Source organism: Anthonomus grandis, chromosome 11 (assembly GCF_022605725.1).
Source record: "Anthonomus grandis grandis chromosome 11, icAntGran1.3, whole genome shotgun sequence".
In the NCBI taxonomy this organism is placed as follows: domain Eukaryota; kingdom Metazoa; phylum Arthropoda; class Insecta; order Coleoptera; family Curculionidae; genus Anthonomus; species Anthonomus grandis.
This window is the reverse complement of record NC_065556.1, coordinates 6,226,570-6,242,965: the sequence shown is the minus strand read 5'-3', so window position 1 is coordinate 6,242,965 and position 16,396 is coordinate 6,226,570. Positions and strand designations below refer to the sequence as shown.

The 16,396-nt window shown below is 29.5% G+C and overlaps 1 protein-coding gene across 1 annotated transcript in view; it reads right to left on the bottom strand.

Moving 5' to 3' along the window:
• The window catches only part of LOC126742453 (uncharacterized), a 1,408,556-nt gene that overhangs the window by 332,656 nt on the left and 1,059,504 nt on the right, over positions 1 to 16,396 (bottom strand). Inside the window, exon 13 of the mRNA XM_050449100.1 lies at positions 15,903 to 16,065. Within this exon, the coding sequence (XP_050305057.1) occupies positions 15,903 to 16,065 (163 nt within the window). The remainder of the gene's footprint in view (positions 1 to 15,902; positions 16,066 to 16,396) is intronic.

The window sequence follows — 16,396 nt, the reverse complement described above, 5'->3', positions numbered from 1 at the left end:
ATGTGTCTCCAAAATTAGGTGAAATAACTCGAAATGGCAACGAAACTACGTAGCGACCTTGCGGCGAAAGTGTAGTTGTTTCTTCAAAATATTTATGGCAATAATTTGAGATGAATCCTAAATCGTTTTATTTTAAAAAGCTTATATTTTATGAAAAATGCAAATTACTATACATTAGTAAAGTAATAATATATTGTAACGTATTTAAGAAACACACTCCTTTCTGGAACATAATTTCTCGAGGAACACTCTTTTATGTCAGGAACATACAATTTATCGACAATGCGAAAATTTTAACCCGACTTGCATTGACTGTCGTATAATTATTTCCAAGGTAAACAAAAAAAGTAATTAAAATGTCACGACATGCCCTCATAAAGACCCATGGAAGAGTTTGGAAATACATAGAATTTTCTATATTGTTTTTGAAAAAGGAAACTAATCATATCATTTCTATAATCATATAAGAGAATACTGACAGTCAAAGTCAGTAAATATATAAATTCTATAAAATTTAAAATACCAGAATTCACAATAAAATAACTTAAATAACCTAAATTGGGGCTCAAATAGGGCTCTCAAACAAGATGAACTACTAAAACCTATATACTATAAATAATGAAAACGTAAGAAGAACCCTAAATAGACCCTACCAATCATTTTAAACTACAAAAAAAAGCAAAAGAGTAAAAACCATGAGAATAATTAATGTACTTACCCTTTTATAATAATATAACTAATATAAGGCAAATTAATGCTAGTCTACTTGAAAAACTACCTATGCAAAGGTTCCAGTCGTTTGAGCAATATATTTCTTTTTTTAGCCCCGCCTAACATTTTTTCATTTATCTACGATGTTCTAAGCGCAAAAATAAACTGAAATTACCATAATCCTCCCCTAGGTGAATACAAACTAATTGGCGGATCCGTTCTCCGATCCCGTTGAAATGCTTCCTAAAAACGCAGAACGGCATCCGTTCAAGCTTGCAAATTTCCTTAAACTGTGTCACGGTGCACGTTCACGGTACAAAGATCGGCAATCTTAAAACAATTCACGTTTTCTGCTCTTCGCGCTTCATGTTATTTTATGAAGTTTATGTATTCGTCGCTATTTCTGTTTTTTAGTCCTTTTATTGTTCTAAAATAGCTCCGTTTTATCTAGTACCATATTTATAATTACAAGTAATATAAAAATTTAAAAAACGGGCATAAATTATTTTACTTGTTTAAAAATAAATTGATATAAAAGACATTAATATAATCGATCAACTTACGGTTTTAGTCACGATATGTTTATTTTCACTAAAAATTGTATGGACTTTTCAAAATGATTTTTTTTGTCTGTTTTAATAATAATTTTATTATCCTATGAATTTTTAGAATAAAAAGAAAATTTAGCATATATCATTTCAGATAAAAATCTGTGCAGTAAAAATCAGAAAAAACTAGTAAAAATATGGTGCTGATATATTTGTAATTATTTATCAGTTGGTATAAAAAAGTTAGTAATAACTAAAAACTACTGCTATTCTATAATAAAAAGTAACAGAAAATAAAAGGAATCCTAAATTTATCTGACATTTCCCAAATATAATTAAAAATTGTAGCGCCGCCTTTGAAAATAAAAAAAGGATTCGAAGAGATAAATAAATGTGATAATAAGGCATAAGCTAATAAAATTAAGAAGAATAAAAAAGTAGATAGTATTATCTATATTTTCAATTTACGAAAAAATAAGTAGACCACTAAAATTTATTTAACAATAAGGATTGTTTTAATATATTGTTTTTATATAGTTGATGTTAAAACTTAATAACAAAATGGATTATTTTAGTTAATCATAATTATCCTATACAGGTTGGCGAATTCAAGATTATGCATTGTCATTATTACGCAAACTAATGGCAACACCACTTTTTTTGTCGATAAACGGCCGCGTCCGGTCGTCTAATACGTATTTGCTATTTTTGTTCTTTACAGAATATTAACAATAATAATATCAACAAGCCGTAATTTGCTTTGTGACTGCACGCTCCACTGTTGAATTTTAAAGTGCTTTTATTTTTTCTCAACTTACCATAACTGTTTATACTTCTTTCGAAAGAGTTCAAATTACTAAATGATTTTGTGAAAGCAATCTGGCAGTATAATGTGTATTTTGTGCAATTTGTTTTCAATTACATTTAAAATATGCGAAAAAAACAATTCTAAATGTGGTTTCAAATTTGGAACATCTTCAAGATTGTGATAAATGCCACACGTAATTGCAAAAACCTTCTATCAAAAGCATCCAGGAGCAAGAACGGCTAAAAAAATAGTTTGTGGTTTTAGAAGTGCATTAAGAACGATCAAATTCAAATTAAAAACTTTTTTTATTTTTCCTTAAAATACAGAGTTGTTGTTACGACACAAACATGACAAATAAGGACCACCTGCTGATTATATAATCGATTCACAAAACTCGTTTGAATAAAAGCTTGTGTGTAGCACCGCTCTCTATAATACTATTACAAGTAATATTCTGACATATATACATAAGTGTAAGTTACCAAAAACTCATACATCCTAAAGATGCAAAGAGGAGCAAGAAATGCGGCAAAAAAATCCAAAAGGGGAGAAAAGAACACCGAGAACCAAGTAAAAACAAAATAGTGAAATGTACATACATTTCAATCGTTAGATAAAACTTAAAATATGCATAAGGCAGCCAAACAATAATAAAAAGAAAGTAGTACATGATAATTCAAATTATAAGGAGGTTTTTTAAACCATTAAAGCATATGTAACACAAATACATCAACGTGCTCAAAATAAACAAATTTAAATTATCTCTTTTACTCCTCCAGAAGACGCGATTTAATAAAGTCTTGAAAAAGTTAGGCGATATTTATTTTACATCATGTGGAAGATTATTCCACATTTGTACAGCAAAATAGCTAAAATATTTTTGGAAATTGACTAATTTATTTAATCGAATATTAAAATTATCTTTATTTCTAGTAAAGTAAGTATGATCACGAGCATCAAAAAAGTGCCATTAGTGTGCATCTCCACTTTTTCTTACTATATTATCTGCGTTTATTAAGGATTGATAAGATCGAATTGATATTCAAATGTGAAATAATGTGATTTCTGAAAGCGATATCATATGAAAAACGCATGCATATATTTTGTAATTTTTGAATAGGTTTAGAGTTACCTAATGTAAGAAAATTATGATAAACGATATCTTCATAGTCGAAAATTGATAAAACAAAGGAATTGCATAGATAATCTCTAGTTTTTGGTGAAAAATATTCTTTTAAGTAGTTTATTTCTCTTAAACGCATGTTTGCTATATCTTATAAGTTTATGTTTAATGTGAATTTGAAATAAGAGGTCATTATCAAAAAATATTCCTAAATTTTTTGCTTCAGTAACTATCAAAGACGTGTCATTTATTGGAATATTAATACTGTCGGATGATTCTGTTACTTGATTTTTATTGTTACCAAAGTAATAATTAAGATTGAAGATTTGCTTGCATTAAGTCTTAAGTTATGATTTTGTGCATACTGATTAATCATGTTAATTAGCTCATTAAAAGTGGTAAAAAGTTGGATTTGATGCTAATAACAAATTCTCTTCTTAAACAAACGCAGTACGCTCAGGTATTAAGATACAATTTAAAAAAACTGATTGCATCCTTAGATAATCCAAAATATGTTAGTTTGGCTAAAAGTATTTCATGATTATTAGTACCAAAAGCCTTACTTAAATCTAAAAGTTCAACGCATATTATTTTCTTTTTATCCAGATAAGTTCTAATATCATTTACAAATTTTACAAGACATGTGGTAGTACTGACATTTTTTCGAAAACCAGATTGACAACCAGGAATTATGCTCATTGATTTAAAAAAAATAGTTAATTGATTAGATATACGTCTTTCTAATATTTTTGAAACTGCAAATAAAATACTAATTGGTCTCAGATCCATAGCATTCACAGGATTAGATCATAGGTAGAGATGTAATATTTGCTTGTCTCAATATATCTGGATATGCGTTTTCTAGGATGCAAGTATTATGTTTAAAAGAGGCTTTTTGCAAAATGCAAAACAAAGTTTAATATTACGCAAAGAAATTCCATCTTTACCGGATGCATTTGTTTTTAAAGAATTTACAATTTTTAGGAGGATTGTTTCTCTAATAATGATGAATGCAAAAACTATCTGTCACTTTGTTGTATATATTTTGTCTGTAAAATTCAATTTTATCATATGTGGTTACCCAGAAATCAATTCGCAATCAGTAATTTTTTCCCACACAATGGCATGTTTAGTATAATTTGGCAGTTCCCGACAATATCGTAAAGGTGAGTTTCTTTTATCTTTAAGATAATTATTATAAGCTTTATCCGCAATTTCATTAAAAATTTTATATTTGGAGTAATCAGTGATCTATATTCTCTTTCAGTAGTTTTTTTCCGAATAATAGGTTTCCCAATCAAGTAAAAGTGTTGGAGAGTAAAAGTGAATCGTGAATCATAAAACTTCAAAACTTCAAATATGTTAAAACGTAAGAGTTACTTTCCGAAGACCAGTGGCGAAGAATTGAATTTTGTGAAAACATGATGCAATAATGAAAAAGCAAATAAAGATTTCAATTTTTTTTAAATATTCTATTTTCAGATGAATTTTTCTTTACCATTATATGAGAAACACTATCCTTTCATTGTCCGATATTGGTATCTAGAAAATAAGCAAAATAATTTTCAATTTCGTTCTCAGTATCCTGAAAAATTAAATGTTGGGAATGGTATTTTTGGGCGAACATATTATCGGGCCATTTTTTATTGATATTACTTTAAGTGCCTAAAAATACCTTTAGTTGCTGCAAAATCAAGTTCTTCCTGTCATTTAAGTCCTTCCAAATTTAGACCTAAGATCGATTTATTTTCAACAAAACGGCTGTCCTACTCATAATGGGATTTTAGTAAAAGATTTTTAATAAATAATTCTCCATATTAGTGGAATTCACGATATTAAATGGTCTCACAGGTCTCTAGATTTATCTTTAAATTTTTATTTTTAGGGTTATTTTAAAAAGACCATTTATAAACACGAATTTAGTGGGCTAACAAATTCAGACGAGTGGCGAAAAAAAAACTTGAAATGTGCCAATTCAGAAATCATTTGGAAGTAAGAAAAGGCTTTTATGATGGGTTAACTTATTGTTTAGCTAAAAAAGCAGATCTGTTTAAGCCTTTTTATTAAAGAATAAATTTTTATTTAGGTTACTTTTAAAAAAATTATTTTTTTTATTGTTATACTAAAAGATAACTACGTAGCAGGCGAGTAGCACATCGCTCAAAATAAATGCACACGCGTTGCTATATTTCTCTTTTAAGCATCTCTTCATACGTAATGATCGATTCCCGAAACTGTATATCAAGTCAACCACCTGCTCTAACTTTAATTTTTTAAATATAATAAAAAAGAAACAGGCAAAACATTTAGCTACAAAATTTTCTATTTACTTGCCAATATAAAAGCTTTAACGCTAAACACTTTTGTCCTCGATTTTCTTACGATTTCAAAGTGAATTATCAAGAAAAGAGTGCAGCGGGTAACTTACTTCTACTTTTGGCGAACAACCTTTAATCTTTGATATTGTGAAATGCTGATACAATGATTTTCATCGTGGCAGCCGCTCGCTTAATAACTATTCAACGAATGAGATCAACCAAAATAAATTGTTGTTCTAGAAAATAATAATGCTGTGCATGAACTGATATAAAAAGATTGTCGTGTGAAATTAGTGTGATCAGCATCAATAAGATATTGCATAAACAGTTAAAACCTGTAAAAAAAATATTTACAATTCCTTATTTAATGACGTCTAGAAAATATGCTCGTGTGCATCAAAAAATATCCAGCTTAATATCCCCGCGAATTTTAAAAATAATATTTAATTAGTAAAATTAATATTTTTAGTATTTTCGCAGGGATGCTGAGCAAATAGAGTAGCATATATTTTACAAACCATATTTATACCAAATTTAATAATAATAATCATCATATATTAAATTTAATAAGTAAGTATGATTCACTTCGACAACAATTGCTAAAAGGGAGAAATGATACGCCCTGGATAATTGATAATATAAAACGATTAATGCGCTTAAGGGATAAGGCACATAAGAAAAATTAAAAAGAAAAGTCCTGAGAATATTAATCGTAGTTAAGAAATTTGACAAAACAGGCTATTGTATGGGAAAAAGTTACTTATTTTAATCAATTTTCTTTAAAACAAGGTGAAGATTTATGGGACCATGTTAAAAAATTTAACATTTCCCACAACAAGACTTCCTGTTCTTGCCTGTGTGATGTTGAAATTTCAAATAAATTAGGTTCTATACTCAATAATTTTTAAGCCCCTTATTCTGTGTAGATAAAACAATTTTTTACTACCACTAAAATATCCATTCTAACATCAAGTCAATGCTAAACTAATTTTTACCTATATAGACAAGAATTCCCTGCTAATATTCTAGATAGTATATCTCATACATGTCTTAAACGTTGCTTATAATACTGCTTTCCTCTCATTACAAATATAATAATTGTATTCTAGAAAATTGTTTTTTACCTTTGTGGAAATAAGCAATCCTAATATTGCTAGTTAAAAATTCTTTGTAGCTTTTAAAATTCTGGAAAAATATATTAGTAAACAAATAACCGTTTTTAAAACACGTCAATTTTTTTGTTTTGTTATGTCAGTCAGGACGTGGTTACAGCACTTCTACGTGCTTACTTAATCTTTTTAATGATGCCTATGATCGTTTTAAGCTGATGAGTTTCTTAGCACTACTTAAATTACAGAGTTTCTGTAAAATTTCAAAATTCTCAAAATAGTCGATCTAAGTTTGCACCAATTACCACAGGTGTGCCTCAAGACAAGGATTATAAGCCCTTTATTATTTTCGGACGATTCCTAATATACACTCATCTCTCTTTAGATAATAAAGGGTGTCCCAATAGGAATGCACGTTTTCAATTGCGCTGCATTCTTTTTTTATCGCAGTATGTTAAAAAAAAACTGAAAAGAATAATGTAAACAGTTTGCGACTAGTAGCTATGGAACGATGTACGGTCGAACAATGAATTATTATTGTTAAATCACACTACAAATATGGAGAATATTTTGCGGAAACAGTTCGTAAATTGCGGGGCATTTTTGGTCGACACGATGCATCAAATCACACGACCGTCCAAAGACTAATTGATAAATTTGAACAAAATGGTTCTGTCGTGGATGTAAAAACACCAATGCGTCAGTATGATGAGCCGTTCTGTTGAAAATATTGCCGCAGTGCGTGAAAGTGTTGGCGAGAATCCGGGAACATTCATCCGTCATCGTGCACAGCAGTTGCACATTTCGAAAAACACTACCCACCGAATTCTAACCAAGGATCTTCATTTACATGCCTATAAGATTCAACTGACCTAAGAATTAAAGCCAGTGGACCATGTGACGCGCCGTACATTTTCTTCTTGGGTACTGCAAAAATAACAAATGGATGTCGATTTTTCGAAAAAAATTTTGTTTACCGATGAGGCACACTTTCACCCTAATGGCTTTGTTAATAAACAAAATTGCCGAATTTCGGGCGAAGAAAATCCTAGAGTCATTCATGAGAAGAAAATGCATCCATTAAGAGTCACTGTTTGGTGCGGACTTTGAACAGGTGGAGTAACTGGACCGTACTTCTTCGAGGACGAGGCTGAAAATGCAGTTACCGTGAACAGCGAACGCTATCGTAATATGCTCACTGAGTTTTTATGGCCTTAATTGGATGGTATGGATACGGGCGGTATGTGGTACCAACAGGATGGTGCAACATGTCACACTATACATGAAGCAATTCAATTGTTGCAAATAAAGTTTCCCGGTCGTGTCATTTCACGGAATGGCGATCAGAACTGGCCCGCAAGATCATGCGATTTAACGCCTTGTGATTTTTTTCTTTGGAGTTTTTTAAAATCCCTCGTATACGCTAATAACCCAACAACAATTCCACAGTTGGAAAACGAAATTAGACGTATTATTAGCGAAATTGGGCCGCAATTATGTGAAAATGTAATTGAAAATTTCTCAAAACGAATAAGAATCTGACACGAAAGTCGAGGCGGTCATTTGCCAGATATTATTTTTCACGTTTAATTGCAGTGTATTAGTTTTACATTAAAATATAAATAACACTCAGTTTAAAATAAATTATGACTTTTATTTACCAATTAAAACGTGCGCTCTTATTGGGACACCCTTTATAAATAAAACATAAAATTAGACGCAGACTTAAAGAAATTAGAGCAAATTTCCGATGTTCATAATTTAAAATTAAACTCTTCAAAATCCTTTATACTTTTTTTACTGCCAACTTATTTGTTCCACAAATAGATATACATATAATTTACCTTTAAACGCAACTTTAGAGGTGAAAAATGTGGGTATGCTTTTTAATGATTTTCTAACACTAATTTAAGCACAGTAAATTGTTTATGTGAGATTTAAAAAATAAACTTTTTTTAAATATGGCAACCATCCAACTTAAGTATCAATTATGTGACAGTTTAAATTAACCTCATTTGCCTCATGATAATTAATGTGATTTATGGTTTATCTTTGATAGTGCAAATAGCACACCAAATATAAAAATACATAACAGTTGTATGGGGTTTTCTTAAATTATTCCCCATTTAAATAATAAAAATATTAGTAAAATGACTCAGTGTAGAAACCTTTATTTTTATACTTTTTCACATAGAGTCTTGAAAACCGGAAAACCCTTATACCTTGCAGCGTTATTTAACCCATTTTACATCAGCAATACTTCACATTTGTTATTAGATACAGAATACCGTCATATTGCACTGCAGCTTTCCAGAAATCTTTTACATACATAGAAATTAAGTTATGGAATGATTTGCTAAACGAAGTAAAGCAATATAGTTATCGGCAATTCTCAAAATACGCCAAGGAATTTCTTATTAATGAACAAAGAAATTTAATCACTTTTCTAAATCATGTATGCTTGCTATTTCTTTATTTACTGTTAGGTTTTCTCATTTGTCTCCCGTACGTTTGTACCCTTTTTACCATTTGGTATACGATGCAAAACCTAATAGTTAATAATTACGGTATATTTAAGGTTACAGCACACATACATATGATAAGTATATTTTGTGTTATTGGCCACTATGGTCGCCTTTAAGTTTTCTTTTCTTTGTTTTATAAATGGTTTTAATTTTTTTTTAATTAGATTTAAAGAAATATATCTAAGAAATTTAATTGCGCTATATCAAAAGCTGTGTTTATACACAGGTGACGAACCTTGGATCTACGCATATTAGCCCAAAACATTAGCAATTCACTATAGGGGTATACCAAAATGTTTTAAGTATGTAGTATATTATTCATTATTTTTTTAACTTACTGAACATATGACAACTGGATTAAGGCAATTAAAGCAACTCAAAATAAGCAATTGTATTGAAATTTATTTGCATTAAACTGTGGAAGATACACGAATATTTGTTTGCCAGGATAACTTGATGAAATTCAGCAAAAAAAGAAAAAAAACAACAACAAAGAGTCAATCTTCTATATCAAAAACAACTACCTATTTTACTGGACAAACCATTAATTTGATATATTGTCTTCCGTACAATTTTAATTTAGCACCAAATTACTTCCTTTTTATCTATCAAGATGCACAAATCTCATATTTAATCTTCATTTTTCGTTCTTTAATCATTAAGAAGCATACTACAAGAGACTACTAATACGTTGCCAAAATATCTTTCCGCATACCTTTGTTTGTTCCCCTGAGGTAACTACTGTACCAGATCCTTATTAGTTTTTGGTTTCTTTAAACCTATATTATCCCCTTATTAATAGCCCACTTGTTAATATCTTCTAGATCTGAACAAAACTAAACTGAAAAGTGGGACACTCCTTATCAAATTTTACAGTACAAAAATTTCATTTATATTAGTTAAAATATACAACACAATCCAATTACAGTAAGGTAAATGGTTACTTAAACTATCTTAATTTGCGATACGAAACTAGTAAAATTTATTTTAAACAGTAATCGACTGACAATGAAAAGACAACATTGATCATGAAGGTTTGTTAAATGATGGATCATTACAACGCTAAACAGAGACTAACTTCCAGGGTTAAAAGCTAACTTCTCTAGGATGGTACAATAATTCGAGATTAATTTTACAAAAATAAAACAACAAAATAAAATAATTTATAAAAATAAAACAAAGCATATGGAAAAAAATTCTTCTAACATAGTTTCAAGATTTCCAAGTGGTTTTTTGTTTTACGATATTTTTTAATTAAATGTTATTAGAAATCCTCAAGATCTCTTTATTATCCTAGAACTTACTATCCTAGAATGTCTGTTATAAAAAAATGCTATTTCTGTTAAAAGAAAAAAAAACTAGTCAAACAATAGCAAATTCATTTTGTTTTTCTTAAGCTTCAAGTGCAAAACTTCTAATTTTCTTTCTGTCAGCAATTCCACTCTTATTAAAGACTTTTCCAATTTTCCTTGGTCCACGACTTATTTACTGGTCTGATGGGCTTTTCGGATTTTACTCGTGTTTGTTTTTTCCTATATGAACTCAACTACAAATTAGTTTTAAATTGCTTGAGATTTATTTCCTTATTCTTTTAAGATTAAGATGAAAAGCAAGGTTTTTGATTTTTGACTTAAAATTTAATTAAAAATTATGATGTACGATGGGATATAAATTTCATTTGTTAATTGCAAATTTTCGCCAAATACATACCCTAAGTTAATTGCGTCCAATAATTTTAATACCAAAGTTTTTAATGTAAATAGTTTTGGTAGATCAAACTTTGGTACTAAGCTTAACCATGGTTTAGTATTTAATCTTTTTTGTTGTTTAATGTTTTCATCCAGTTTGCATTGTATTTTGTAACAGTAAATCTTTTATTAAACACATACTTATTAATAGTTAAATATAGTATATGTATAATATTTAAATATAGTATAATAGTGAATAGCACATTAGATAAGTTTAAAAAAAATACAAACAACTTTTATTAATTATCAATCGCAACATCTCTTGCAATTTTATTTATTTTTATTTATTTATTCATCTACGATTCATCCATTTACAATATAAAATTACTAAAAGTAGTTAGCTTATATCTAGACTAAAATCATAAATAAATATATCCATATACATACAAGTACATTTGAAATCCTAAAACATTACATACACTCTTAAATAAAATATTAAAATACCTAGATTAAAAGAAGAGGTCAAGTATCATACAGTATGCGAAACATCACAAGTTATTTTTCAATTTATACTTAAGACGGCAAAGAGATGAATCAAAAAGGCAACACTTATTCTCTAAAGTTAAGTAATTTGCCTTATGCAAAATCCTTGTAGGGGACTCATTTTGTCCATAATTTATTGAATGGAATGGGATATCCTGCATATATCCAGCATATCCCGCCTATGTTCCAATGTGTTTGGCTTGAGTATGGACAAAAATTTCTCACAAGTAAAATTCTCTTTAACTAAACCCATCCTAGAGGCTACCACTCTAATGAACAGTATTCGACTACAAGTCGAAACAAAGAGCAATATAAAATCTTTATAATATTTACCGAAAAACCCACTGTAAGGCGCTAAACAAGGCTCAAAGCTGCCATTGCTTTGAAGACTATAATATGGAAATGTGGTAAAGAAGAAAGTTTAGAATCAAGAGTTATACCGAGATCCTTAACATTGTCTGGTCTTTAGAGAGAAATGCCATTTAACCTGTAGTCATTTGCAGTAAATGTTCTCCTACAATAAGAAAAAACGCTAAATTTGGAAACATTTAGAACCATCCTGTTTAAGATGCACCACTGCTGAAATCTGTCTAGGTTTGCTTGCAAAAGTAGACAATCGCCTTCTGATTTTATTGAGCAAAAGAGCTTTATGTTATCAGCAAACAATAATACTTTGCTTCTGACAATGCACAGCAGAAGGTCTAGCAAAAATTATATAAATAAAATTGGTCCTGAATGAGACTCCTGCGGGACACCAGAGGAAACTTTAATTAAAAAGAAAAGAAAAAAAAGAAGAAGTTAAAAAACTTCAAAACCAACCTAATAGAGCAGCACCAAAACCAAGAGCCTTACGTTTTGCAAGAAGCACACTATGACTGACTCTGTCAAATGCCTTTGAAAAGTCCGTATAGACAGAGTCAATCTGATTGTGGTGTTCAAGATTATTAATTATAAAATGCTGGTAGAGCACGAGGTTAGTGGCAGTGGATCTCCCATTTCCTTATAAAGTTATTAATTTTTTATGATAAAAGAATTCGTTAAAAAAAAGGAAGTTATAGTTCATCCTGATGAATATAGGAAATTTTTTTCGAGTTTTCAACTCTGCTTGATATCGAAAAAGATTGTCAAATTTTTAACTGGAAAAAAGCTATAGAATCGATTATAAAGCCACCTGGGCAGTGGTATTTTAAGTTTGCTCCATGTAAAAGAATTTCAATTTTAAAGAAATGAAACTCAAAAGGAACTTAAGAAGTGTTTGGAAAGGACGAAGTAAATTACAAAAGCGATTTCGGGATATACAAGTCCATTTTGAAAAAAGGAAAAACCTTGGCTACCTTAAATTTGGAGCCTCTTCCTAAGGAATGTGCAGGAAAACCAGCCCAGCTTAAGGATGTGTATGCTTTATTAAAAAAACATTTTGGTTTAGAGTGGAGAAACATTGAGGAGGTTGATTTAACATTTTATAAAAAAGTAATTGACAACGCCATTGAATCACTTCATGATACAGAAGTTGAAGAAGAAGTAGAAGAAGAAGAAGGAATGGAACCCATGGAAGAAGACGTTGGACTAAGAATTTAATTTTTAAGTTTCATTTAAAAAAAAAATATTTGTTTTTAAATTATAAACTTTTACTTATTTAAAACTCCCTAAATCCTACAGATACTGAAACAAAACTTTTTAGTTCCATGGTGCGGTAGCAAAACTTGTTATATCCCTATTATTTTTGTCCATAACTACTTCTTTTAAATAAAAATTTACTACTTAGTAACAAATATTTAAATAAACAGTTGTCATAAATGTATATTTTCATTTTAAAAATACCACAAAAATTTGTTCTTACAAGAAATCCGAAGTTTTTCTCTTCTCCTGTAAAATTGGTTAGCACGGATCTAAAGAGTTTTGGAATTGGGCGCCTCATGTATTTTTTTAATATTTTTTAATATAAAACCCATTATATAGGGTATATATAATGGGTTTAATAAAAAATAAAAATTTAAAGATTAGATCATAGTTAATAGTAAATGTTAATTATATTTTCCGAAAATCGATAAGAAATAATAACATTTTTGACAACATATTTGAAAGAAAAAGTCAATATTTCCTCCAACTTGATTGTTGCCTGGCAACCGAAAATAACAGTAAGAAAATATTCATTTCTGTACTGTAAGGAAATGTTATTTCCATACATTAAACTTTAGAACATAAATGCGAACAGGTTTTTTCCTAAACTATTTTATTTTTAAAACTTTCAACACAAACAAGGTTCACATTATATTTTAAAATTATTACTTATTATTTGTTATATTTACTGTTATTTGACAATTAGTACAAGTATTAAAAACTGGAAAAACTTGGAAACTAATAGCATTATTTTGTTGAATATTTTCCAAACTAATAATTTTATTTGTATGACAATAACTAATATTGGGCATTACTGCAGTATTAGATTTACTTTCTTGATTTTTTTCTGCTGTGAAAATAGTAATATCTCCACCAGAATCAACAAGCATTGTGGCAGAAGACCGACGAAAACAGTATTCCTGTCTCTTGGTCTTAAAGAGATATACTTGCGGTATAGATTTAAGTACATTTCGTTTACTATAAATGATCTTGATGTATTGGTTTTTGAATCTGGTATGGTAACTAAAAGTTTAGATAGCAGGTCTTGTATATCTTGTACAGTCATTTTAACCAGCTTGTCCATTCTGCAAGCTCCGGAAATTCCAAATATTACAGCTACCTACAACAATAAATAAGCATGTAAAGAATCTAAATATAATTTGAAGTTTTGTAAGTTACTTTAATCATTAAATATTTCTTATCTGGAGGTTCCTAAATAAATTTGTTTATTTCTTCTTTAGTTAAAATCTTGGATTTTTTTGGCTTATAGGCATGTGCTTGCCATTTCAGGAATGCCCGAAATTTTGAATATTTAGATATATCCACATCATGTCTAATTGCAAGGGTTGCCTTCAGCATTGAATAATTGGCCCATAAAGTTGAAGATTTCAGCTTGGAACCAAGGTCCAAGAAGTATGCCTATTACAACATTTTCCGAGAAAGAAGTTAGATAACTCGAAAAATTCATCCATTATTCCAAAGATGCTGGTCATACACTTTTATAAAAGGTAAAAAACACGAAATCTATAGCATCACAAATACTAAAAATACTAAAAATATTTGTGATGCTGTAGATTTCGTGTTTTTTACCTTTTATAAAAGAAGTTACATTTTTATTCGTACTGTAGTCCATGAAGCGGTTGTATGCATAGTTATACTTATTTCTAGATTTTACTGGTAACAGCTCCAATGATTCAGCATTCACTGCTTCCGTGAGTTCTGGGGGGGTTCCAGAAATGGAATCGGTCATCATCGCTCATCATTTTACACGTTACTTTGGCTTTTTAAAACGTTAAAAAATCAACACTTTGGAAAGACGCCACAAATAAACTTTTCACTCGTCAAGTTTGACAATTTAAAAGTATGCGCTTCGTTTCCCTAGTTACGAAACAATGTTTCATGGCTTCTTTTATTTAAGGGAAAAATAATAATGTTGATCGCCTCGACTGGCAATTTTTACGATCACCCGGGAATGTTAAGCTTTTCCTACTAGGTATACAATATACTATTTTTTAATTTTATATAATTACATATTAGTTATAATTTTTAATTTTTTTTTCTATTCTAAAAAACACAAAGTTCTGATTCGCTTAAGATACAGAGCCGCGCTTGCGAGTTTGTTGGCCAGAAGAATCACAGCATCAAGAGTACCAGAAGTACTGTAGCAAAATTCATACCCAAAAATACACATTAATATTACTGCATATATCGCAATCCTAAAACTTTATTGTGTTTAATTAATTTAATTAACTACAAGCAACCTGGAAACCCCCAGAGACTGACAGAACTAACCGAGGATGAGCACCCAGCAACTTCATTCAAGTTGTGTATTCCGCGTACCAAACAAGGCAATATAACAATCAAAGGGTGATGTGTATGTATTCGGTATTAAATAATCAGCTTAACCTTACAGTCCACTTAGAAAATTAAATTATCAATACGCCGTGTACTAACAAAATGAGCAAATATTTAAAGAATTTACTATGGTTATATTAATTAAAATTAACATTATTTAAATTTTTGAGTTTTTTTTCTTTCTACTACGACCATATATTATAATTCTATTGTTTCCACGTACAGTTTTCATTTTATTGTACAAAATATTGTATTTTACGTTGAGGTTTTTATTTGTTTTTTTATATACTTTAATAGCTTTTTCCAGTTTTTTTTTAGAATTTGTTGACAATAAAGCCAATTCATTATCTATTTAAAGTTGCCAAAAATATAGTAATAAATTATAAGTCTGTATAAATTATATATCGTACAAGTAGAAAAAAATTTTAAATAGAGCCCTTATATAATTGAAATATCGTGTCAACACATGCAATTTTAGAAAAATTATGTTTTTAATAATTTATTACATCTGTCAGCTGTTAGAGCCTAATAAAAAAGCTAAGATAAATGCTTACCTGAATTGAGAGTGGCGTTTTCATTGAGCTGTCCTTTTCAGCAACTGTGATATTTGCGACGTAGCCACGGTCAGCCCACTTATTTAGAACATTTTTTACTTTTTTTTCCTCCTTTTTTGGGGCAAATACTTGAAACGTTACGTCCGCACCAGACATATAATGCCTGAAATGAAGTAGAAGAATATTAAAAAAGTCGCGACTTTATGTATGATTTAGTATTAATTTTTGCACATATTATATGAAATGTATTGCCTAATTTTGCGTTATAAAAATATATCTAAAATGTATCCGTTCACGTTTATAGTAAAAACTTAGTTACAATCAGGTAATATATGTATAAGGCTAAAGTTATGTGACCACTTCGAGTCATCTAATAAGTGGATTGATTAGAACACTGATAGGCTAGTGTACACATAGCAAAAAAAAAACACTTTATAATATCTTAAAAATTTGTCACCCTTTTTGACAGGAACAAAACAATACTACTATTCTTC